This window comes from Myiozetetes cayanensis, unplaced genomic scaffold (genome assembly GCF_022539395.1).
Source record: "Myiozetetes cayanensis isolate MyiCay16 unplaced genomic scaffold, myiCay2020 scf2-11, whole genome shotgun sequence".
In the NCBI taxonomy this organism is placed as follows: Eukaryota; Metazoa; Chordata; class Aves; order Passeriformes; family Tyrannidae; genus Myiozetetes; species Myiozetetes cayanensis.
This window is the reverse complement of record NW_026087411.1, coordinates 2,038,633-2,064,215: the sequence shown is the minus strand read 5'-3', so window position 1 is coordinate 2,064,215 and position 25,583 is coordinate 2,038,633. Positions and strand designations below refer to the sequence as shown.

The window sequence follows — 25,583 nt, the reverse complement described above, 5'->3', positions numbered from 1 at the left end:
TATTCAACTTTTTATTGTTTTCTTTGCTAATTCACCTATCCCTTTGTAAAAGTGTGCTTTCTGTCTCAAACCTGTCTAGTTAGGCAGAAAGCTGTGTTTTCTTTCCCAAACACGTCTCCTTAGGCAAAAATTAACTCTTGCCGGGTCTTACATGATGCTCAGCCTCAGTGATATGTGAAGTCTTAATGCTTTCTGAAAAATACACAATAAATACCAAAGTTTAAGTTTTCTCCTCAAGCTTCCCCAAACACAGTGGCTGTCAGGTCTTGGTAGCAGCCCACCCAAAAAAAGAGAGCGAGGTTTTTATCCCAACGCCTGTGTGAGGGGCCAGAAGGCCTTTTTGACTTTCAGAGTTCTGTGGCGCAAAACAGCGCATGATTCCTTAAAAAGAAAGCATAAATCGAGCCAGAAGTAACCCTTTGCCTTGGGTGGCACCACAACCTGCTTGGCACAAGCAGCTGACTGCTACGAGCTTGGCTTAATAGCTATCATCACTCCTTACTTAATCCAGGGCGCGTGTCCCCTCGGGATGCGCTAAAGCGGGGAAGCCGCGCTGCTCAGCGCTCTGGAAAAGCCGCTCCTCGCTGAGGGAGAGAATCCCGGGCTGCTCCTCGGGGTTCTGCGGGAGCTTCTCCTCAGGAGCTCCGGGCGGGGGCGGGCGGTGCCGGCCTCTCCCTCACGGTTTCCCGCCCTCGGCACGCGCGCGCTCCCCTCAGCGGCACGCGCGAGCCCCCTCAGGGCGGGGCGCGCGCCCTCCCTCAGGCGCGCTCCCCCACACGGCGGCACGCGCTCCCCGCCTCAGGTGCGCCTCCCCTCAGGGGCCGTCCTTTTAGACCCGCTACTTTCAGGTGCGCTCCTCCCCTCAGGTGCGCTCCTTTTGGGTGCGGCACCCCCTCTCTCAGGTGCGCTCCTCTCCTCAGGTGCGCTCCTCCCCTCATGTTCCCGCTCCTCCCCTCAGGCTCCCGCTCCTCCCCTCACGGGCCCGCCCCGCCCTCCCGTGCCCTCAGGCGCGTGCGCCGCCCGCCGCCGGGGGCGGGGCCTCGCATTCGAACGGCGGCGGCGCCGGGCGGGAAGATGGCGGGCCCGCGGGCGCTGCTCCGGCAATTCCCGCTGCTGCTGCCCCAGAACCGCCGCGGGACCGCCTACGAGGGCTTCGTCACCGCCCAGGTACCGCGGCACGGGGGTGGGGAGCGGCGGGGAGGCGCTTCCCCCCTTGCCGCGTCTTATAGCGGGCAGCGCTTCTCGGCCGAGCGGCCGGGAATGTGGGTCTGGAGATGCCGTTTCCCTGCCGTGAGGGACCCTGCCGCCCTCCCTGGTATAACAGTATTTTTATGTAAATAGACTCCCGGTTTGCCCGGGGAATGGCTCGCTGGTGCCTCCCAGGATGGGTTTGTTGTGCTGCCAAAAGGTGTTTCTGGGGCAGGTTGAATGTGCCCGCGCTCGTGGCCTGCGGTACAAGTTGACTGTGGTAAATGACTGACTGGGGGTGTTTTGCTTTCATTGAACTTGTGAGGCTTCAGCCTCATCGGCGGCATCGTCCCTGAGGATGTGGTGGACGCAGTGCAGGGAGCAGAACAGCTCCTGGGACAGGGGTACAGGGGTGCTCTCAGCACGGCTCTGCCATCACAGACACTGTGCGGTGACCCTGGAGCACTGAAATATCACACAGACACAGCTCTGAACAGGCCTATTTCAATTTAGAAATAGTGTGGTTTTTCACTTGCTCTAAAAATAAGTAAAAGCGAAAAAAGATGTGGGCCGTGTCGCACTTGTGTTGTCGAAATTGTAGTTTTGTGGTCAAAATGCAAGGGGTTTTGGGTGATTCTTTTATTCAAGTTTCACTAGACTTGTGCAAGGGTGTGTTTATGTTTGCGCTACTTTAACAACTGCAGCTTTGAAGTGCTCTGTGGGTTACAATTCATCCTGGAATTAATGAGAAAGTTAAGATACGGGTGTTCTCAGAGGTGATTTTTGGTGAGTGCTGAGGCCATAATGTCTGAGGTTATATACTTAATTTAGGCTTACACTAAATGCCTTTGGAAGCAACTGGTGTTGCTGGTGAGTGGGCTCTGTTCAGCTCTGAAACTGGGACCTTGCTTTTTTCCTCATGAGTGTCACAGGAACACTGAGGATGAAAGGAACCTCTGGAGTTCCTCTGCCAGGATCACCTGGAGCTCAAGACCATTTGCAATCAGGCTATGAAGATCTCCAAGCACAGAGACTGTGCAACTTCTTGGATGGCCTGTTCTAGTTTTTGACTCTTCTCACTGTTACTGAGGTTTTTCCATTGCCTTTGGGTGAAATCTCCTGTATTTCAGCTTGTATCCGTCACCTCTCATCCTGTCAGTGTGTGCCACTCAGATCTGGCTATACCTTCTTTAGTCCTTCTCCATCAGGTATTTGTACTCACTGACAGGATCCTTCCCTGATCCTTCCTTTCTCCAGGCTAACCAGTCCCAGCTCCCTCAGGCTCTCCTGGTGTCAGAGTTGCTTTAAGCTCTAAATCACCTTTGTAGCTCCTCACTGGACTAACTCCAGTTGCTGGAATGTGCTGTGGATCAGTGCCCAAGTTTCTTGTTAGTGTAGTACTTTTATGACATGAGTCTGTTTTGTCTTTTAGTTGAGTTGAAGGCAGACTTTCATGTACTGCAGCATGACTTGGATTAAGTTATGTTTTTTGGGTTTGTCCAGATTTAGATAATGTTTATTTTTCTTCTGAAAGGTGTTATTTTTGCTTTATGAGGTGTGATGTACAGAAGCGCTTTTTCTGAATATTGTGAATTAAGCATCAAGAGTGTTTCAACTTCAGAATTAAAGTCTGCATTACTTGTAACTGTCATTCATACTGCTTTTTATCCCTAAATAAAGAAATTCTGAATAATGTTCCTGAAAATTAGATAGGGCAAAGTTTCTTTCTTAGTAATTGATCTGATGGGGAACACTTCCCAGAAGCCTCTAATACTTTTCTTTGCTGACCTCCCTATTAACTGTTTCTTTTCAAGGGTAGAGATTTCCACATCAGGGTATTGTTACCAGAGGATTTGCAACTGAAAAATGCAAGGTGAGAGAGTTTTACGAAAGCAATTTGTAAGTGTGGTATAACAAAGTTTATTTTGATAAAAGCAACGATGGACATGCACATGAATCGCTCTCTCCTCCAATATCACTGTTATTAATTAATTCTTACTGGTTTCCACTTAACTTTGTGACAAAACTGGACGGCATCAGTGTTAAAAAGTGCTGACAATAAACATTGCCTATATCAATATATTTTGCTGTTGATTAACTTTGAAACTTGTTGTAATTAATTGTTTGTATTTATATATGAAGCAACGTATTTGGACAAGAATGGTCACTTAGATTATTTATATGTCACAGTTTGGGAAACAAAAAATTCAGTGCAAAGTTGTAATTATTTTCTCTTTCCTGTGTGTGTTAATTGGCATTGCCCAAGTTTTGTCTGAAAGCTCTGCTCTCGTTCCTGTGTCTCGCAGCAGTGTGGGGAGGGGGTGGCAGGGGCTGATCCACCCACATGGATTAGCCTTTAGCTTTGGATTCCCCGCTCCTGCCAGGCCAGCCCGCTCCGAACTGAGAGCAGATGGGCTGTTCCGTGGCTTTATTGCACTCGAGGGTGGGTAATTAAAACTACATTAGAGGGAACTTTGACATTTCCAGGTTATCACTTTTAAATATTAGTGTATTTTATGAAGGCACAGTAGCTTGCAAGAATTATGTTGTTGTCTCCAGCAAAGAACAGGCTTCTGCAGGTAAATGCTTAATTTTTAATGGGCTTTAGGATAGTGACATTTGCAAGTTTTAAGTAACTTTGAACAAGAAACTCAAAGCAGTTTTGAAGTATTGTTTACTTCCTGTGTTGTTTTTTTTTTTTTAAGAAAACTGTTGTGCTGTTGTATGCAGCAGGTTTTCTGCTCTCTTTTAAAAACCCTGTACTGTGAATTTAAAATTTATATAAAATACTGTTTGTTCAGGATAGAGTGCAGCTGGAGTCTGAAGAAGATCCTTCATCGATATCAGCATATTTTAAAGCAGGTATAAAAGTTTAAAACAATTTCTTTCAAATATATTCTTACATGTATATTTGTAATAATTCTGAAGAGGTTATGCTCATTCACATATTCTAAAAGTGTTAAAGAACCCTTCTTTCGTTGTGTAGCCAAGATTTATTTTCAAGTGCCTGAGGATTTAGTAAATATTTATTTTTATTCAAGCTTTATTCTTTTTTTGAAGATTGAGCAAGAACAATTTTTAATAAAAGACTGCTGACATTTTACTGGAATTTTTCTTTAATCTCTCAGTTAGAAACAGAGTTTGTCTTTTTTATATATTTATTTTTTTTACAAGTTGTTCATAATGCCAAGAAGAGAGTTCACATTAATTATTGATAGACCTAGTTCACTCTGTTGTAGACAGTCAAGTAAAGTCTTTTCCAGTAAAGTTTTCTGTGCTCTGGGAGATCTGCTCTGTAATTGAAATATTTACACTTGTGATATACAGTTGGGTTTTGTTATCTTTGTTGGTTTGACAATGTTACAAAGTTGGACTGAACTACTACAAGTTGAAGAAAATTAATTGGTGCTGTGTTTCCTGCAGAGGGTCCACAGCTGCCCAGATCTTGTCAGTTTTATGGTGGAGCTGAAAACTGTTTTGGTGAGTGACAAAATACATATGTGGGAGATGGGATGTTCTGAGGGCTTTGGGTTTCACTCTCATTTCTTTACAGGTTACTGTTCTGTAGATTTATGGCTATGGATAGATTTATTAAGAAGAGATGATTTTGTATGTGTGCTGTTCATGTAATACTTGTATCAATATCATTTAAGATTTTAAGTGACTGTATTCTTGGGAAATCTTATAGAAAAATTGAAATCCCAGCAAGGAATCTCAGTATGGAGCCATCCTCTTTACAATGATTTTCTTGGAATTCCTGGTATTGTCCAGAAGGAAAAGCTTGTAGTCACACAAAGGGTTATACAGTCAGTGGGTTGCTGAAGGTGCTTTCACCTGCGATAACTTGACCAATAAAAGCAGAGAGCTGTTTTTATAGTTCAGAGGCTGCATTTGATCCTTTGAAAAGATTTTCAAGTCTGGGGTTGAAGAGTAGCAAAATCTTTGGTTAACAACATTTAACAGGCAACTCTCAACTAGTAGTAAAACATTCTAGGAACATTCTTGGTGAACAATTCTTCATCTAAGCAGCTTAATTTCAGGAGTGAAACACAAGAAGTGTTCAAAATGTTCTCCGGGTACTGCTGCTCTCCTATGCTTGGAATAGGACTGAGTAAGAATGTTTACCTTGGGAATATTTCACAATAGTTATTCCAGTCTATTTGCCTGGATACACAAGCACTCGGAGAATGAGAATGCAGTGAAAGTACAATTCATTCAAAATGATGATCCTCAGATAGTGTAGGAGAACTGGACAGAAATGCTTGTTGAACTTGTTTTATTGTAAATCATGTTTTTATTTAAATTCAGTTTATTTTAAATTAATAATTTTATTCTAAATTTCATCAATTTACTTCTCCTGTAAGCATAATTTTAACTTAAGAACACTTCTAAAGAACAAGTATCACAATGCAAATGTGAAACATGATTCGATTTTATTTTTCCCTGTAACATGGAATTACCTTTTGGATAAAAACTTTTTGAGACATTGCAACATACTAGATGAGTGTCTGCACCAAAACTTATTCTTTGGGATCCTATGAAGTTAAAACTGAGAAATGGATTTTGCTTTTTGATTGCTGTATAAAGTTTATATATATATATATATATATATATATAATGGAGGATTTAATAGATGTATCTTCTTTTGTGGCTGTGGAGCCCAGGAGGCAGCTGTGGGCTTAATAGAACCTCCTTTTGAAATGTTCTTTCAGTTGAGATGCTTGACTTCAAATTTATTAGCTGAAAAAGAGGCACATTTGATATTTGCATCTGAAGACTATGCTGTCAACATCTGTGTTTTTTTTTTTTAAATTGCAGATGTTTTCATTACCAGTATCTGAAGTAATTTCCCAAACAGCCTCTTTGTCTGCTTTAGCTGGAGGCTATAACAAAACAAATGCAGTGTACAGTTAATTTTACATAAGCTTAATATTTTTGATTGAATTGCAAAAATCACATGGCTAAATAGATGCAAAAATATTGAAATCTCTCTTAATGATGTTTTTAATGTTCTTTTAAACAGGAAATTGCTTTAAAGAACACACCAGACCTGCACGTCCCCCGGCCGCCAGAATACTACTCCTGTCTTGTCAGAGATCTGGAAGCGCTGGGCTGGAATAAGTATGTTCATTTGATGTCTTAACAAACATTGTCTCTAGCATATCCATTCCTCTTTGGTGAGCTGGACATATCAAATGGACTTGTTCTGTTAGTTCACCCTATTCACAAACTGATTTTCCTTTAAAAATTCTGTTGATTTGTTTTTAATTAAAAACAAATATAACAAGCCTGTATCGAGTGAAGGTGTGTTTTCTGTCTCAAATAACTGAGCTGAAAGGTGAGATGCTACTACTAAGAAATCAATTCTTCTTGACCTATAAACTATTGATATAGTAAATATATTTACTGTTAGTATTTGTAGTTCTCTTTTTTTTCCTTCTTTTCATTTCTTTGTAGGGCTTTTTTTTTGACTCTTCCCACAGGCTATGGTTGATCACCATGTACCTTTGTGCTTTCATAAAAACAGTTCATACATTTTTTAGAACTAGAATAGTTATTTTTAAAGAACAGTTCTATTTTGCTCTGCGTAGCAAAAGGATTTCCTTAGGCAAAAAAATGATTTATTTAATCCACAGAAAGGTAAATGTACCAAAAAAATATGTTAGTGGAGGGGAGAATTGGGAAAGCTATAAATCCAGAACTTCATAAGAATATTCACAGTAACATATACACTCAGATGAGCTCATAGAGCAAATTTAATTCACCTTCCTACAGAGGAAAACAAGGTTTTTCTCCTCAAACCTTCTCTAGGAATGTGAAGGAACACACATTGGGGTTGAGTATTCAAGGGCCATGTGGAGATTTTCCAGAAATCCCCAGAGAGCTTTGTTTTATGGACTTGCATCACATGTGCCACCATGGTTTCTTGTCTTTCTGAAACTGTGATTCAGTTTAGAGGTTAAGTTGGAGCAAAGTGGGAGCAATGATTTTTTTTTTCCCCCAATTAGAGGAAGAATGCTCCAATATGAAGTTTGACTACAGTTGAGTTACACTTCTGTCAAGACTTGTCTTTCTTTCAACACAAATACAGAAATCTGTAGGACTCTTTAATATTGCATTAATCAGGATTAACATGAAATAATATCTCTCCTTCCCTTCCTACTACTACTATTGCATTTTCCATCTGGATTTTTCAGTTCCCTCATATTGAGGAAGTTTCTTTTCACTTCGTCCCAGGGCTGTGCCCACCCTTTGGTGTGCATCTACTGTCTTTTGTACAAGCTTCTACAACTCCTTTCCAGTTTCCCTGGAGAGAATTGTGTGACTGGTCTATAATATGTAATGGTGTAAAAAAACAAATGTTACTTAGGCCAGCAAGAAATTCTCTCTTTGAACTCTGACTGGCCTTTCCATCAGTTCTGGGTGATAAGTTGAGCAATTATTTTGCACTGCTTTTTATCTTTACACAAGAATGACACGGTAAAAATGGCAAAATACCCACATGTCCAGTTTACTGTAAGAAGATGGAGAAGTTTGAACCTTTCTGCTCAGCAGAATCCATTTCTAGAGAACAATGTCTTTTAGAGTTGTATCCATCTTCATTGTGCTGGGAAGCACAAATCAGTGCCATCCTAAGCAAAGACTCAGTGATTATGGCAGAAGTTCTAAAACTTTTTTACATTTAGTATCTACTTGCTGCTTGCTAGGGTACATGAATACAGTGTAAAGCTGTCATGAAACGAAGGCAAATCATCATAAATAACTCATTTTGTACCTGTTTGGGCACTATTTCCTGCAGAAAATCAATTCCAGAATATGAACCAATACCCCCTGAATTTCCCACAATTACAGTATTGATAAAAAAAAAGAGAATTCCATGGAGGAGCAAAGCAAATCAAGAGCACAAAAGTCTCCTAGAGTAAGAAAGTGCAGAAATGGATCAAAGAGTTGACAGGAAGTTTAATGTGAACATAAGTAGAGGCTGACAGGAACATGCTGTGTGTGTCAAAGGTTCCAGTGATGGAAAACTGCAACACGGTGCTCACTGACCACAGCGTGAGCCTGACACTGCCTGTAAATAACCCCGAGATATATGGCTGCATTAAGCACCAGCCTGGTGCATTAACAGCAGTAAATCTGCAGCAGCACAAGTGGCTGGCGTGCAGGACTTCTCTGATTAATATTTGTAACACACTAATCAGGGCACTGCACTCCTTTCGCACTGCACTTCTCCCCAGGCTCCAAGAGTTTCCTTTCTCTTCCAGGGTTGCATATGTGGACACTGGGCTTACCATGGTCAAGTTAAAGGCTGAAGACTCTCGTGGTCGACAGCATCTCATCACTCTCAAGTTAAATGCAAAGGTAAATTCATGTGGGAGGAACACCTTCAGGCTTCCTTGAAATAAGTGGATTTTCTCAGTTCGTAACTGTTTTAGAGAGTTGGTTTGTTTGTTAATGTGTCTGTTCTGCAAAGTAATAGCTGAGAAATTTTTTTATAGAGAGTTTTCAGACTTTAACTATATTTAAAATTAATGTTGCATTGTGGTTATCTGCAAGATGCAACTGTGCATCCCGGGAAAAACACTTTATAATATTGCAGGCATTTTGCTGGATTACAGACAAAGCCATCTGGGGGACTTTCCTTCGTTATCACTCCATCCAGAGACTGTGCACAGCACATGAATTAGAGGATGTTGGGTTGTTCATTAACAAGTCCTGCTTTTAAAGCTATAGATGTACAGATTTATGAAAAACTGACTACAGAATTCAGCCAGAAAAATGATTTCTTTTTAGTCTAAATAATTGCCTAATTTTGACAGCACTTGCAAATCAAATCCACGGTGTATGCAGAGACAGAAAGATCCTAATTCTTCCTGGTACTGAGCACTGAACTCGAATTGCAGCGTTTCTTCATAGAATGTCTCATTTCAGGGCATAAATCTCCCATCAGAGACTGTGACTATCCAGGCTGTGTGGGGACAATTGGGTGGCAAGAGCTGTTGTGTGTCTTCAGAAAATCAGTCCAGGGGAAAACGTGGATCCAAAAGTGTCTGAACACTGTTGTTTGGGACTACCCTTGGTACATTCTCTGGAGTAATAATCTGGGAGGCATGAGGAGTGGTCATTGTAGGATTAGATTTCACTTTCACAAGCATCCCATATTTCTTTAAATACCATGAGTTTTTTACTCATACATAAGATGAGCTAATTTTACCTTAGAGGGGGGAGAGTAGCCTATGGAAAAAGAACAGTTTGGGAATTGAGGGTTGCTCAAGTAGATTTTTAAAAAGGGTAAAATTATCCTACATGCACAGAGTAATGAATGCATAATTCATTTGCTAGTCAGTCCATTATTAAATACATCGATGGAAAAAATCCATCAGGAAGTACAATTATGGTCTATTTAGTGTTCAACCCGAGTCACCAGGCTGTGTTGTTTACAGGGGAGCTGCTCTCCCATGCTGAGTGTGACACTGGAAATCAGGTGCAGCCTGTTGCCTCAAAGCTTTACGTGCTCTGGTGACAACAGGAGTAAAGTGTTTGAACTATTTGGAAGTAAAAAAGTGCAGAAAAATATACAGTGCAATGCTCCTTTTTACCAAGCCATGGTCAAACACTGTGACACTTCTGCTGGTTCTGTTTAACCTTAAATTATCCCTGTCCTGAGGGGAGAATGGAGATTCCCATTTTATGTCCTTGTACAAAACGGTGTTTTCTTTGCTGTTGTAAAATACCTGGATACTCCTCATAGCAGAAGAAAGCACCATCTGACAACTAAGGATGTATGTAATAAAAGGAGATTATCTGACTTGTCTGTTTAATCAAGTCATCATCCATCTCTGCTCTCTTTCCTTGTTTTTGTTTTGTTTTCAGGTGTTTGTTGTGATGAGGGATCGATTTGTTTGTCCTTTTTAAGCCATGTCTGGCATTTAAACTCGCCAGACAAAATTTGGATGTGAAATGTGGGTTTGGTGACCTGGGGGTTTGATTTCCCTTCATACACATATCTAATACATTTGAAAAGACTTGGCTGAAGTCTTTATTTTAAGGGATTTCTTTTGATAACCTGCTGTAATGAAAGTGCGGGTATTTTTGTTATTCTGTTCCTTTGATTAAGGGTAGTGTGGGAGCATTTCAGACCCCAAGGATTCAAACAGGCCACTGCAAGGATTTGCATGTCATGTAGTAATTAAGACACTTTGGTAATTATCTGAATGATTTGGCAAGGCTTCTGAAAATGCTTTTTCTAGATGAAGTTAGTTGCATGCTTAGAAATGCAGTATAAGTATTTTGTTTAATAATAGCTTAAATTATTCTAAAGAATAATAGGATGATTTCTGACATGCACATTTGGTCGTAACTAATAACCTAAGCTGTCAATGATATGCTCTGATTGGAGTTATCAAACCTTTCATAACTGCAGGATTTTTAATACAGCTTTTCTTTTCTTCTCAGTTATATTTTAATTTGGACTGAGGGGTTGTTTAATTTCGGGTGTATGTTCACTTATTAACTCTTTTTAATAGTTTTGTGCTTACTCAGATTACTTTCAGTTTCAAAAAATAAAATGTTGCCAGTCAGAGCAAATAGTCTGGTTTAAATGGAAATTGGTTGGTGATTTGTGAAAGGGTTGTTTGGGTTTTTAAAATTTCCCTGTCCCAGTACAGGTAATTGAGGAGAAATTTTAAAAAAATATTTGGTGTTTTTTGTCTTAAGGTTTATTGAATGACACATTGTGACCACTGAACACCGAAAACTGGGATTCTCCTGCCTTTACCAAAAGCTGATATATAAAAATACTTCCATGTAGACTTCTTCTTTAAATGATAATTAACATTCCTAATTATTTCTGAAAATGCTTTACATACTGTTTCCTCTCAGAGCCAAGTCCTCAAGATGCTTGAAGTGCTTGTACTTTGTTATCAAATTTGGCAGCTGCGTATCGGCCTGACTTTAAATCACTAAGGAAAAAAAAAACCAAACCAATAAAACTGTATTTCCTTTGCCTCCCTCAGTATCCCACGGAACCACCAGACTGCCTTGTGGATTTCCCTGTTCAGTTTGCCATTTCCTGGATGCCACAGGTACCTGCAGGGCTGGGCAGCTTTTCTTTACCTACACGTGCAGGGGGGAGGTGCTGATGAGGGGCTGGGCTTTCTGTTTTAACTCCAGCTTTTCTCCCTGCGTGCATTTTAGTTCTGTACGTGCCCAGGAAAATGTAACAACACTGAACTCTGCATTCCTGGCCGTACTATCTGGAATCTCTCCCTTGCCATGTAGATACGCTTTACACGTTGGATCTTTGCACTCACACGGCCTGGGTTTTTTTTAAGCAGTTCATGTGGCTGAAATTTCTTTAGGACTTACATTGGGGAAGGGAAAATGAAATGAAATGCATGAAAAATGACTGTCTTCTAGGAAAGAAGCACCCTCTGAAGTTGACAGGCATTAAAAAAAGGCAGTACCCCACTTGGTTATCCTATACAGTTTTCATAACATAATAAAACTTATAATCCAGTTATAATCAAAACAGGGAAGTATTTAGTGGAATTCTGATTTCTTATTTTGACTGATATTTTTACTATAAAGAACCACGAGCCATTGTCTTTTTTTAGTCTCACATTATTTAGTATGCCTTTTTTCCTGAATAGATCGTGTGTACTTTATTAAATGAATTTAAATGTGACCACTTAGATGTAACTTAATTTGAATTATCTCTAGAAAATAGTGGATGTTTAATTTCACTTGATTCGAGAAAATAGATTTTACATAAATGATTGCATCTGCTAATTCCAGCTCTGACAAGGATTTCTCCCCAGCAATGAAGCCTGGCTTGGTACTGAATTCCTGGCTGGAAGGTTGCAGCAGGAGGAGTTTAGGCTGGGCATATAATTTTGACTGCAAAGCTCAAGGCTCTGTGGGTCCCCCTCTAATACTGGGAGCTTGAGCAAATAACTGCAAGAATCAAGCACTGCAAATGCAAATGAATTTAGTTTATCATGTAAATTTAGGTTTTGATTCTCTGGGATGGTTTGGAACAGTTTAAGTAGATGTTGGTTTTCCCTTAAATTCTGCTGGAGTCCATAAACTATGGGCAGGATTTCAAGTGCTGTTTCTAACCTCAAACTTTATACATAGTTTTAACAGTATTTTATTAATTTTACAGCCTTGCAATTTATGTTGCCTCAAATTAACAACACTTCAAATATCCCTGACAGTCACTGCTTCTCCATGTTTACTGTTAGTAATTTTAAAGCTGCTGGCAGGACTTGTAATTTAATAAAATGTTCTTGAAGAACATGACACGGAGCAGCCTTTGACAAGTTAAAAACGGGGCTGGATATATTAATACTGGCACTACAACCAAGGAAAATCCAACGGTAAAAATCCAACATCCCGGTGCTTAAAATCCCTTTACAGTTAGAATTACCTGGGGGCTGTTTGAAAACATGAACAATAGATGTTGGTGTGTAACTGAGGAGCCTGTTTGGAAATCAGGAGACAGTAATTCCAGCTGCAGAGAGCTGCTCTAATCCTGCCCCAAATCCCAGCAGCCCGAGCTGTGTGCTGACAGAAGGGCTTTAGCTGTACAGGAGGTTTGGAACGCTGACCTTGTCTGCGTGGGTGACATGAACCCAACAAATGGCTCTGGTAATTGTGGAAATTGTGTTTATTTTCCAAATGTGTGGAAATCATTGCAGTGAGCAGCCTTCACACCGTGCTAAAATATGGGTTAAGCTTAGATAATGCTGAAACACTCCTGGCAGCAGAATTCAGCTGGTACTCGAGTGCCTGGAAATTTTGGTTCCTAAAAGGTAAAAAGAACACTCTATACCTGTTCCCTAATAAAATAACGTGATGGTTTGGCACCAGGAGGTCTTGCACTTTACTATTTATTGGTCTTCTTTAATGTATAAACTGACAAGGCTTAACTAAAACGGGGCAATTGCACCATTAGAATATAAACTCCTATGAGAGAAAATATAAATAGATTGCAGGTAATTGATTTTTCTTTCCACCCCCTGCATGTGCTGCTGCCTATTTCAGGCTCATGGACTTTAAACTTGAGGGGTTGTTGGGTGGTTGGGTTTTTTTCTTTTCTTCCCCCCCCCCCCTTCTGTATAATAATAGACATGGCTTTATGGCATCCATATTAAAAATGGGTAATTTTCCTTATGGTCCCTGTCTTCCTGCTGGGTTGATAATGTTTTGATGTATTTTTCTTTTGCGCTGATGAGAGGTCTGCTGCTGCTGCTCTGACATATTCATTTGGATGAATAATTATAACTTGCACAATGTCAAGCTGAAGATGGTGGGGTTTTGTGCGTCATGACAAGCCCAGTAGCCAGTGCAGGTGTCTCACAGCATGAGCAGCAACAGCCAGTGGATTCTGGCTCAGAGGAGACGTTTTAGAGTGGTAAGAAATCAGCACCAAGGGCAATGCTGCTGCTGCTGCTCCTGCTCAAAGTGCCAAATAAATGCAGAGTGCTTCTCAATGACAAGTGCAAGAACATCTACTTATTTCTGTTCTATCCTTTTTCTAAAGAACCCCATGAGTGTGCTGGCTCCAATTTTAGCCCTGGCTGTGAGGGTGGTGCTGCAGGCTCGGGGTGTCTGTCCTGCTGCCCTCGTGGCAGGGGGTGGTTCCTGTGCTGCCCACTGCCCACCTGGTTGGCTACATGAAGGTCAGGACAGTGGGAATTAATGACTAATGAGGTCGTGCAGCAGCAGGCAAGGGAACAGTGAGACAAGGTTCGGGAGGTGTAGTGTATGTGTGAGGTTATTGCTTGCTTATTTCGATGAAAACACAATAAAACGCTTCCTAATTGTGCTTTTTCTTGGCAAAGGAGCTTCACAGACACCAGCTGTAAATAGGAGATGGCTGACAAGACACTTTATAAAGATTTCAGTGTTGTGTCTCGCTCTGATTTGTGTTAAGGAGGGGGGAAATTGTTAAACTACTGTTCATGGGAAACAGTTTCCTAACAAATCCGAAGAATCACAAATTTTTTACGTGATACAGGTGATCCCTTTCCCAGCCAACAACTGTTGGCTCTGTCAAATTGTATTTTATTTATGAATTCCTGAAGGACAAGCAGGTGTCAGCACCTATAGTTCAGGCTACTTCACCTTTTCCATTAGAGGGCTTTTGCAGTTGTTTTAATTTTGGATAAGCAAATTGCACATTAGGAAGCATTTTAGCTAAAAAAATCACATTTTTATCTTTTTAAGAAAAATAGCTTGCAATCAACTGTGCTATATTTACCTTAATTAGAACTTTTTTACCAATATTTGGTTTAATATTTAATTCATCCAGGGTGTGGAGCAGGTGCTTGAAGTTTGGCAGCATAGCCATAGAGGCTCTAGCACATCTTACAAGCTCTTGAAAGGCTTCCTGGATTTTATGGCAGGAGCAGACTCAAGAGTTTCCTTTATTCATCCCAGCCTCTGTGGCTCTAGAAATAAGACCTAAGAGTAGAGTGACCTTTTTTTCCAATTCCTTCTCAATCCTTTAACTGGAGGCAGTGGTGTGTGGGCAGTAAGGGGGAACTCGGGGAAATGTCTGAATTGGACTAAGGGAAAAAAGGAAGGAATTTCTTGGCATGGGACTTCCTGGCAGAAGAGAAGTTGTGTTCCCCAGGGAGACAGGTGGGTCCAGAGCACCTGAGCCTCCCTGGACAAACTCAGTACTTGCAATGCTGAGGGACACAGGAGCCACAACACACAGGTCACTTGGGCTCACCGGTGGCTGAGGGACCAGCAAAGTCATTGTTTATGGAGGGACCAGTTGGGTTTTGTAAGAGCTTTTTGGGTCAGGGTGAGCAGCAGTGATAGTCTGATTTATCACTGCCTTCCTTTCCAAAGAATTTGGACGTATTTCACACAAATCCCAACACTTTTGTACAAAAGGGAGCACCAAACAAAGAGTTGGTGCTGCTTGACGTTATTAACACCCATCCTGGTGTAGCTGAGACCAAAGGAAAGCACCGTCAGGCTGTTCTAAAAGCGTTGGGCAACGACCAAAAATTAGTTGGGTAATCAAATAAAAAGGAATGTTGGGGTTTTCATGGCTTGCATGACAAGCAGGTGATGTATTTAAATAGCTATAGATGCATTTATGTCTATAGCAGGAGACAGCTGGCAACATCAATGAAGCATGCAAATAAGATCAAATGAACAGTGTATAAAAAAAAAAAAAGATTTAACTACCTTTTTAAGGAACATCATTGAAAAATTACAATTAGTATTAAAATTAATTGGATTTTAAAACTTATCTGTGGGTTATAATCCCTTGATGTTTCTTTTTTCTAGTGAAACCCTTTGAATTCCCGGAAGATAAAGATAAAAATGATTATTAGAGGATTTATCTGTATGTGATATAGAAAAATGTAAAAAATCAAAATGGAAAGCAACTGTTGCAAGTACCAGAAAATTATGCTATTAATTTAAGTGTCATCAGAGCACAAAAGATCACATTTCAGGACTGTGTGAAAATTATTAAAATACTGGAAATAATAGTACTTAAGATGAAGATACCATACTCTAAGATGTGGTTAAGTGACTGACACTATTATATCACTTCAGGTATTATAAAAGTAACAAAATGCTTTTAAAGATAATAAGCGTTACATTTGGAGATTGCCAGTGTTCACACTTTTCTGCTTAGGTGCTTTCCTACTTTAATATAATTTAATAACAGCAGGAAAAAAAATGTAGCATTTTATTTCTAAGCTGCGCCATTTCTTTCTAAAATATGTATCGCCAAATGTAAAAAGTTATTACAGAGAAAAAGCCTATTTCTTCATCTCGGGACGCTCAGGTAATTTGCTTCTCTTCGTCCAGGTGAGAAAGGAAGAACATAATCACTGCAGATTAAAGGAAACCATTCCCTGTCTATTTTGTTTTATTTATAGAAAAATACCTCGCTGAGAGCAGAACACTTAATTTATTAAGCTTTTTCTTTTGGACCCCAAGGCATCTGAAATCTGGCTCTCCCTGGGCACCTGCAAAGGGCTTCACTTGACCACCAAGTGTTTTCTCCCCTTGCAGAAGCCTTTCCTTGTAGAAATAGTTACTTCCTTTTGGATGATTCAAAAGGTTTCTTTTGCATTGTCCTGTATATTGTCCTGTCTAATGAAAGATTTTTCTGATTCCATGTAATCCACTCTCAAATATTGAAGTCACCCAAGTATAATCCTCTGATTATTATTAGATGGTTTCTCCTCCTCTTGCCTTATTTACATGGTTTGAAATCTGATGTTAAGCACCTGTTTTTTTTAAACTGCTTGATTTTGAGATAATTATGATGGTGGTAGGTGATATTTAAAAAAAAAAATAAATAAGCTCCTTTGGTTATGTGTGGGTATTTCTTTGTAGTTCTGGGTAATACTGTTGTGGTGCTCAGCTTGAGTAGAGACTAAATATCAGAATGTCAATGATAATACAATGATGATAATGAGGACAAATTATGATTTTACTTTAATTTTACAGCTGTTTTGTTAAAGTAACAATGTAAATTAATAGCTCATCCCAGCTTTTTAAAAAAGGAGTATAAACCCCTATCAAATCCAGGCATGGTGTACGTACAGCACATGTTAGAACTGACAGGATAAAGTGTTTGTGCTCAGGGTGCAGCTTTCCCTGTGTGGTTTCAGTTAAAACCCCAGTGGGCTTCCATGTTTTCTGCTACCAGGATACAGTGGGACACACACGTGGATTTTAATACTCTTTCACTGACCTATAGTTCGGTTTTTAAATATTCTGACCACCAGTGGAAACCATAGGAAATCTGTTTTCTTTTCTTAGAACTCCTTACTCGACATTTACAAGCAGTTCCTGGCAGCGCTGGAGTCGCTGAGAGGATTCTGGGACACCCTGGATGAGATCGATGGCAAGACGTGGGTGCTGGAGCCGGAGAATCCCCCCCGGAGCGCTACGGCCAGGAGGATTGCCATCGGTAGGAAAAGGATGGGAGGAGTACAGTGGATTTGAGAAGTGAAAACCCAAAGACACAGCTCTTTTTTGTGTATTAAAAAGATCACCTTTCCCCTTGGCTGTTGAAAACACAGCGCTGTTGGCTCAGCCCAGGTGTGCTGGGCAGGGCACTGACTCACTGCGTCACAGTGTCCTCAGGCTTCTCTGCTCGGCTATAAAAGATAAGGATGAATTCATAAGTTATATCTCTGCTACCTTTAAAGTTCTGCTACGATTTCCAATGGGTTTAGTCATCTAGCCTGAGTTTCATTATTCAGAAACAAGCCTGAGTGTTAAGACTAGTCTAAAAGAAATGCAAGCCTGGCAGGTTTTTTTAATCAGTTGCTATTTTGAATTACAGTCCATTGAAATGCAAATATTTCACATATACTGATATTTTGTACAATTCATTTGGATACTTCCCAGCTTTTTTATTATTTATCATAGTGAAACCCAGCCTGATTTAACCAATTTGAAACTGCTTTTAAAAATGTTTCCATTTTCTAATATTTGACTGCAAAGCTTCCCCACGGCCTTCCCTGCTTTCTTATTGCAGGCAACAACGTCTCTGTGAACGTGGAGGTAGATCCTCGCCATCCAAACATGCTTCCAGAGTGTTATTTCCTCGGAGCAGATCATGGTAAGGCAGCAGACTCCACTTGTTTCTTCTCCAGTCCAAGCCCTACCTGAAATGTGGGATGTTCAGTGGGTGATGTGATTGTTATGTCCCTGGTTTGCAGCAGTGGCCCCTCTGAGAGTGAAGCTCAACAACAACATGCACTTGTGGTGAGTGTCTTTAGTGAAACAGGTTTGGAACTGAAATGGGGTTTGCCATTCCTGGGGTGGAATTTTTAATCCCTCTCTCCCACCCACAGGGATCCAGAAATCAGTTTGTTACAAAACTTGAAAGACCTCCTGGAAATTGATTTTCCATCTCGTGCGGTGTTGGAAAAAAGCGTGAGTTGCTTTTCTTTAATGATCAGTTGTTATATCTGAGTAAGGGACATTTAAATGGTCACTTTGTAACAGCCAGGAAAAATAAGGGACTTAGAAGAGGGGTAACTGGATTAATTTATTGTCTCGAGGACTTCTGAACTTCAAGCAGCAGTTGTGAGAGCTTGTTAACCTTTGCTTAGAGGTGCACACTTCCCTGTGGCCTTCACAGCACAGGGACCATTAATAACAGGCTCCACTATTAAAAGGGAAAGAGGAAGTTCCAGAATAGCTAATGAGATGTGGACAATCCAAACATTCTGTTATGGATGTTGATGACTTTGGTTCTAATTAGGTGCAGCTGCCTACAGCGGACAAGAGGCCATCCAAATACTGGGGCATTTCAAACAGACCTGGGAATTAATTTTTGACAATGCTTTAACACTGGATTACGAGTTTGGCTTTCACTTGTGAAATTTCTAAATTGAGATCTGACTGAGGGCTTGTGTCTTATGGTGAAATGTAATGACAAAGCGTCGTGGTTAATACAAAAAATGGGCCCAAAGGTATGAGAAGCTTGTTGAACTAGATGTAAGATATAACCAGTGAAGTCTTGTGCATCTGGGAACCGGTGTCACTGTACACCATTATGGCACCAACACTTCCATGCTGAAGGCAAGGAGAGTGATTCTAGCTAACAGAACAGGCAAAAGCAAGGACAGAGGTGAGCCTGTTCGCTGTGTTAGCAGCCCACTGGTCCCTCCCAGCTGCTGTGTGAGCTGAGCCCTGTTGTGTTGCAGGACTTTGCCAAGGACTGTGGGATCTGCTATGCCTATCGCCTCGACGGTGCCACTCCCGACCACGTGTGTGACGAGCCCCGCTGCGGACAACCCTTCCACCAGGCCTGTCTCTATGAGGTAAAGCAAGCACTTAATGGCACAAACTGCTCAGGAACTGGCAGGTTCTAGAGAACAACCACTGCCCACTCCAATTCCAGATGAAGCAAAATCCCCTCAGGAACATTAGCACAGTCACTGTGCTTCGCTTGCCCTCTCACCCCCAGTTCCTACACCAGCTCTCCCCCCTCTGACTTTCAGTGCACTGTGCCAGATGTTCCTCAGCTGAACCCTGCTAATAAATAGATGGATATTAAGTCTGATGTGAAACCAATGTGCATTTTCACCCCCTTCCTTGTGTTGCAGTGGCTACAAGGCCTTCCTACCAGCAGGCAGAGTTTTAATGTCATCTTTGGCGAATGTCCCTACTGCAACAAGGTAAGGAAATCCAAGGAATAGGAGTGAACTAAAGGGTGTGGGAGAGCTCAGGAAAAGGCTAAGCCAGTAGCAAAGTTAACCTTTCATCAAAGTGAACCTTCCATTCTCTTTTTTAAAATAGTAGCCACAAATTCCATCTTCTCTTTACGCACTGGAGTAAATTCCTATGCATGTAATGCATCAGTGTTTAACTAAAGGTTTTCTCACGCAGTATAAAGACAGACCTATATCAGTCACAACACACTATGCCAGAGTAATTAAAGATCACACTCTGTTGTGCTTTATGATGTTTTTAATGTGGCTGTAACAAAGGTCCAGTTTAAAAAAAAACACACTGAAAAGAATCTCAACATTTGCAACAGAAAGCAGCACAAATAGTTCAGTGCATCCATAACTACTAGTGCAGATCTGGGAGGTTTAAGAGAACGTGCCTGCACAAGGTATGTACTGACAGCATTATTTAAAACCTTCTTTTTCAAGCCCCTGACGCTGAAATGTTCAACAAAGAAACTCTGAGGAAAAACTGTGTGGTGGGAACAGCACTGCACTTACACTGGAGCCACCAAAGCAGCAACATCACAGCAGATACAAGGACAGCACAATGAGCAGCAGGAGCACCAGGACAGCTGCAGTGTAGGGGTACGTTTGGTCAGTAAAGGCCAACCTAAACACAAGAGCCATGGAAGGGCGAGTGCTCTCAGGGCCAGCCTGGGATGGCACTGCATGAACTGCACTGAGCAGGTGATCGTATTTCTTTCTGGAGTCTGACAATATCCTGTAGGGGTCAAATGGTGGCACATCTCTTGCAGTGTCTTTCTGCAGAGGAAAAGAAGAGTAATAATAAAGTTGTTAATATTTTAAGTGAGATGTGAATCAGAGAAAACTCTGGGGTATTTAAGTTTTCCCAGAGAAAGCAACACAATTCTTACAGACTCTTACCTCTGGAATTGGTGATGTATGGATGTTGTAAAGTAAGTGTGTAACATAAGGTATGGGTAAAGATACATAGTCTATATTTACTATTCAGGTCCACAGCTGAAATATTTCTGTCTTTAATTTGTTTCCAAAAAAGTTTAATATATTCAGTCTTCCTTGGTTTGGGGCTAATAAAGGTTTACCCTGGGAACCTGAGACATGACTCTGAAGTTGGATTTGCTGTTTTGATTTGTGTAAGTTTTACATTTCACAGTGAAGCTGAACTTCTGAGCTATCAGAGAGCACAGACCTGCCAGCAGGGCTTGTCCTCCCTGGACAGGTGGCTGTTGGTTTTGGTCTCCAGCAGCAGTGCCATCCTTAGCCAAACTCCACCCTTGCATTTCTCACCAAGACTTGCCTGGCTTTTCCCCTGGCCCTTAGAACAAGGGACAGCCCTTCAGCTGTGGTTTCCTAGACAGCTTTCCTTTACCAAGCTCCTGATTTATGTGAGAGGAATTCTACAAAATGAAGCTAATAGAATCCTGCCTTATTGTCTTCTCATGCTTTTTTCCTCAATGAGGAAATTTGATTTTTCAGACTTTGCCTCCCCTGCTGGCTGCCAAAACACCTCCCCAAATGGTTCTGCTCACCACTGTCTTGCCTGGTGCTCTCAGGTACAGCTGTGCTTTTTCTGCTTCCCTCTCCCAGCTTGTACCGGAGTCTCCAGGCAGTGATGATCAGACTGCTTGAAGCAAAGAATTTCAGATTAATAATAAAGCTACCTTTCAAGTTGCATTTTTGTGCTCGTTAGAAACTGCCCTCATTTAACCAAGTTATTTTTTTATATGGAGGTAAAATAGGGTGGAATCCCTTCACTAAAATATGCTGAAGCTCCAGAGAAAAGGAGCATAGGGTGATCACTGAGATATAAATTATTCTGCATTATTTGTACTAGAACTTTGATTAATTTTTTCATCTTTTTTTTTTCCTGTAGAGTTGAAGAGTAAGACTGAAAACAGTCATTCAGCCCTTTTATGCACTAAATTACCAATATTATTTAAGGTGAGTTAGTTAACTACTGAAATCCTCAGATTTAACAGCTTCATTAATTGAGTGCTATGACCTTTAGAGTTTGTGGCAAACACTGAGGTTGCACACACGTAGTTTGGGCTTTGTGGGTTTTCTGAACCCTCATTTGAGGAAGAGCTGCTCTTTCTTTCTCAGGACACCATGACTGTTGTAAGGTAACCCCAGCCCCTCACCTTGAGTGGGTGCTCCTGGGTCGTGGTGGAACATTTCAGTGGCTTCTCCTCCGCCTGGCCCTGGCGGCGCGTGAGGCGGGCGTGGGGCCTGCTGAGGCAGCTGGAGCTGTCCTCCTGCTCCCTGCTCTCCTTGGCTTCCACAGCTTTGGGGCAGGGCCTGGGTGAGGGGGCCTGTGGAGGTACAGACAGGAACTCTGGCAGCTGAAAGGAACTCGGGAACATTCAGAGTTAGCCCAGGTTTGGGGCAGGGGAGATACTGCCCTCCTGGCTCTTATCCCCTGGGCTGCTGGCATACTGGAAGCCAGCAAGAATCTGCCAACTACTGGGCTTTGTGACACAGCACCTGGCCTTTTTCAAGCCCTTTTCCTCCTTGCCCACCCCAAAAGCTGGACATGGAGTTCAGGGAGCAGGCAAACTTCCAGGAGAGCTGTGTGCCCTAATCCTCACCTGCTGAGGCTCTGCTTGGTGAGGCCTCCTGTTCAATTTACTTGGCTTTTCTTCACCTGCGAGCTGTGTCACTGTTCCCCCAGCACAGGCCTTGTTCTGACAGGGGTTTTCTCCACCTTCCATCTTTTTAGCCTTGGGCAGAGCGGGTTTTGGTGGAGGCTTTGGTGGGCGAACCTGGGATGCACGGTGAGCATTTTATACAGTGAAAAAAGCCTGTATTTCACACAAAACTGTATGAGTAGAACATAGAATGAGAGTGATTCTTTCTCAAAAAGAATATTTTCCAGCATTTTAAATATCAAGAAATGTTTTCCTCAAACCATTACCAAGGTAGAGCTGTGCTGCATTTGGGAAGGATGCTAGAAAATAAACTTCGGGTAAACATTTCCACACCTTCCCCAAACAATTGTCTTCACCACACAGACACACCTTAAACAAGTATCACTTTCCAAACAGAACTTAAAGTGCTTAAAAAAATACATATTTTACACGTAAAAAGGACCCTATTTCCCACTACTGGAATTACAGGTTGGTATTGATGTAATTAATTTTTAATCTGCTATCTACAAGCTCAAGCAAGAAGGGAGCTGGTCTCACCACACTTCCTTTGGTCCCAACACCAGCACTGTCACCAGAGGGGCAGAGCTGAAAATATTTATCCAGAACCAAAACTGGTAAACAAATTTGAGAATTAATGCAATTGGTATTTTATCACCTGTGTTTGGTGTGCAGTCAGAACAAAGAACCAGCATGTAGCCACTGCTATCTTTCCATGTCATCTCAGGATTGGATTCAGATACTATATAGGCAGCTGTATCCTAAAATCTGTAGCAATCCTCTTCAAGGAGCTGGTGCTCCAGGATCCCCTGACTGGTACTTACAGGTGTTTACTGGTCTTCAGAAGGGAATCAAGCCCCATCGCCTCATGTCCTGTACCAAACTGGTCCAGGTGTAATCACACAGGTCACTGGAGCCAGAGCCTGCTCACAAGCAACAAGTGAAGCAACAGAGGTTGTTTGTAGTGGCTCCCACTGTTCTAAGGCTGCCTCTTTAATGGAAGAGGTGTTGGAATGGAAGGAGAGGTGCAAAGGGAATGCTGAGCTGAAGTCAGACCTGGGCTCACTGCAGACAGTGCCAGGAAGAGATGCAGGGGGAAGAGCCTGCCTGCCCTGCAGCACCAAGGGCACCAGGCCCTTGAAATGCAGCATTTTCTGAAAATGGCAACAAATGTGGAGAGTGTTCAGTTTTCTGCCCTCCCTACTTGTATTAAAGCCCTCCTTAAATCCTTTGAATAACCCTAAAACTGCCTTTCTGCAGCTGCTGTGCAGTGACTGTCAGAGGGAACTCGCTCGTGTCAGCAGCAGAACTGCAGGCACACACTCCAGGAAAACCCAGGTCATCCTGGTGTTCCTGCTGCTCCAAGAAGTGAGACACAGCATTACAGAATTCTCTGAGAAAGTGGTGACAGGTGCCAAGATTTAGTAATCCACAGACATTCTGCTCTTGTTCCTGGCCATCAGAACCAATTCCACTTAGTCGTGTGGCACTGCAGTGGTGAGAACTGACACTCCTCAGCCAGGGATTTTCCAGGGGGGTCGTGCACTTGCAAATAGCAAATTGCAGCAGCTCCTGCAGCCTGGAAGGTCGGGCTCATCTTTTATGCTGCAGCCTGTCAAGTCTTGGGCCAGGCAATAAGAAGGAAATAGGATTTACTGTTCAGTATCTGACTAAGAAATCAAAGACTCCTGTGAAACAGAGATCCAACAGGATCAGCTGGAGATCAGCTAACAGCTACCTGATGCTTCCATTCACTTCAGAAAACAGTGCAAACTTAAAAAAGGCTTCTTAAATGAGGGAGGACAAAGTGGTCACCCCATCAGAGCCTTCAAGTCCTGTCACCAAAGTAGCTTTTGGTTTTGTTAACAAAAAAAAAAAAAAAGGTGATAAACCCAGAAAAGTCAATAAAATTGCTAAAATAAGTATCTGTAATTACCAAGATCAAAACCCAGTGCCTTTTCATTAAACATGAACTTTTGTTCTGCCTTCCACAATACGTAAATAGTGCTGACAATTGGTTTGTGAGGCACTTGCTACAATAAAATGTAATTGTATTATGAGAGAAAGGTGACAATCAGGAGATCATGAAAAAATTACATATTCTCACTAGTGGTTAATTAGCCATGCAAAACCCCCTCAAACAGATATTCTCTTCTATTAGGAATGATTACTATGCAGGCCTACAGATGTCAATACCACAGTCATTCAAATACTTCTTTCCCTACTAATTGAAGGTTGTAAAGCTCTGGTGCCAAGGTTTTGCTTCCAAAGAGCTAATTTATGACTAGAAGGATATTTTATGTCTTCAGTTGCAGCAGCTACAAAACTCAGCAAATCAGAACCATCTGTGCACTGATACTTGAATCACCATTCATCTCGCAGCCTATCAGTCACATTAGTTTGCATCCCGCATTCCTGGCTCACGTGCACTTGTGCTGGTCCAAAGTTCACCAGGAATATTAAAAATGGCCGGTCCCCTGACCCTGCCTTATTGCACACCCGGAGCCCCACGCGGGGCCGCTGCATCCGGGACTTTCGACGGCACTGACATTTCCCAGCACTGCTTTCTAATCGCCTCACCCTCCTCTCTCACTGAGGCCTTTATTAACTTGCAGCTTCAGACTTTAGAGCACCAGAGGAAAATGGCACAGGACAGCTGCCACTTCCAAAATCCAGCGTCAGGGCAGCCCACGGCCCCACACACCAGCAACGTTTCTGCCCCCCAGTCGTTCCTCCTCCACACCGGGGCTGCAGGAGTGTGAAGGCAAATGACTAAGAACAGTTTGGAAGTGAGAAAATGAATTAAATGCTTTCACTAATAAAGGTAACTTTGCTTTTAATCTGGGGCGAAGGAAAAAACTGGCATTCAGGCTTGTCTTCAAGATGTTAGTGAACAAAGTCCTTGACTTCCCCATTATCCTGAAAGTAAATCATTCTGCACAGACCTCCTGCTTTGAAGTGAGAGCCCGTGGGTCAAAAGGACTCATGGCAGCTCTTCCTCCTTGAGGGTTGACATTCCACTTTTTAGCAAAGCCAGGGGAAACAGGAATTAACAAACCCGGTGTATTTAAGGCAGAAGAACTGCTGTGTCAGTCTCATTTTGGGATCTGAAGCCATTTCCTCCCCTGCAAAAGGAAAGGCAAGGAGCAGGAGATGCCAGAGATAATCCCAGGGCTGTGTCACTTACTTTGGAAGCCTTAGCAGGGCAGTGATTCCCCGAGCAGGCTGCCGAGGAAAATTCCAGAGGGCCATCGTAGCGCACCCCTCTGGGCTCCAGGCCATCCACCAGGATTTTCTTCAGCACCTGATACTTGGGCTTCTCATCATAAGCTAAGCCACAGACACAGGCCAGAAACTTGGCTACTTCACCTGCAGAGAGGATTTGAGTGTGAATTGCACCTAGAACTTCAGAGAGGGTTCATCCCAACACGACACAGTGGAGACACAATTGCAGCTGAACACACACTGCCAGCACAGAACTGACAGTGTCTCGTCTTTCTCAGAGGAGAAAAGGAAAGACAGACGTGGATAA

At 42.0% G+C, this 25,583-nt stretch overlaps 2 protein-coding genes across 3 annotated transcripts in view; one reads left to right on the top strand and one right to left on the bottom strand.

Annotated features, from left to right (window-relative positions):
- The first annotated feature begins 1,034 nt into the window (after positions 1-1,034).
- Positions 1,035-20,499, top strand: FANCL (FA complementation group L). The gene is made up of 14 exons (XM_050315796.1): positions 1,035-1,167; positions 3,003-3,061; positions 3,990-4,050; positions 4,612-4,668; positions 6,212-6,309; positions 8,454-8,550; positions 11,205-11,273; positions 16,996-17,146; positions 17,720-17,803; positions 17,904-17,949; positions 18,039-18,120; positions 18,897-19,013; positions 19,299-19,370; positions 19,851-20,499. The coding sequence occupies exons 1-14, from the start codon at positions 1,075-1,077 to the stop codon at positions 19,884-19,886; spliced, it is 1,122 nt and encodes a 373-aa protein (XP_050171753.1). The 5' UTR covers positions 1,035-1,074; the 3' UTR covers positions 19,887-20,499.
- VRK2 (VRK serine/threonine kinase 2) overlaps positions 19,645-25,583 on the bottom strand; it is a 35,234-nt gene continuing 29,295 nt past the window's right edge. The window contains exons 11-15 of one of the 2 annotated variants that reach the window (XM_050315794.1): positions 25,239-25,420; positions 21,995-22,168; positions 21,548-21,718; positions 20,936-21,027; positions 20,046-20,186 (exon numbers count right to left, since the gene is read on the bottom strand). In XM_050315794.1, coding sequence (XP_050171751.1) covers positions 20,956-21,027; positions 21,548-21,718; positions 21,995-22,168; positions 25,239-25,420 — 599 coding nt within the window. In that variant the 3' untranslated portion in view covers positions 20,046-20,186; positions 20,936-20,955. Of the gene's footprint in view, positions 20,187-20,935; positions 21,028-21,547; positions 21,719-21,994; positions 22,169-25,238; positions 25,421-25,583 lie in introns of both variants that reach the window. The other variant, XM_050315793.1, reaches the window with a different exon arrangement.

What these genes read in the sequence shown, in the direction of transcription:
- FANCL (XM_050315796.1), top strand. Translation starts at nt 1,075, where the DNA reads ATGGCGGGCCCGCGGGCGCTGCTCCGGCAATTCCCGCTGCTGCTGCCC. An exon ending in TGGAGCTGAAAACTGTTTTG is followed by an intron (nt 4,669 to 6,211) that starts GTGAGTGACAAA and finishes TCTTTTAAACAG; the next exon opens with GAAATTGCTTTAAAGAACAC. An exon ending in AACAACAACATGCACTTGTG is followed by an intron (nt 17,950 to 18,038) that starts GTGAGTGTCTTT and finishes TCCCACCCACAG; the next exon opens with GGATCCAGAAATCAGTTTGT.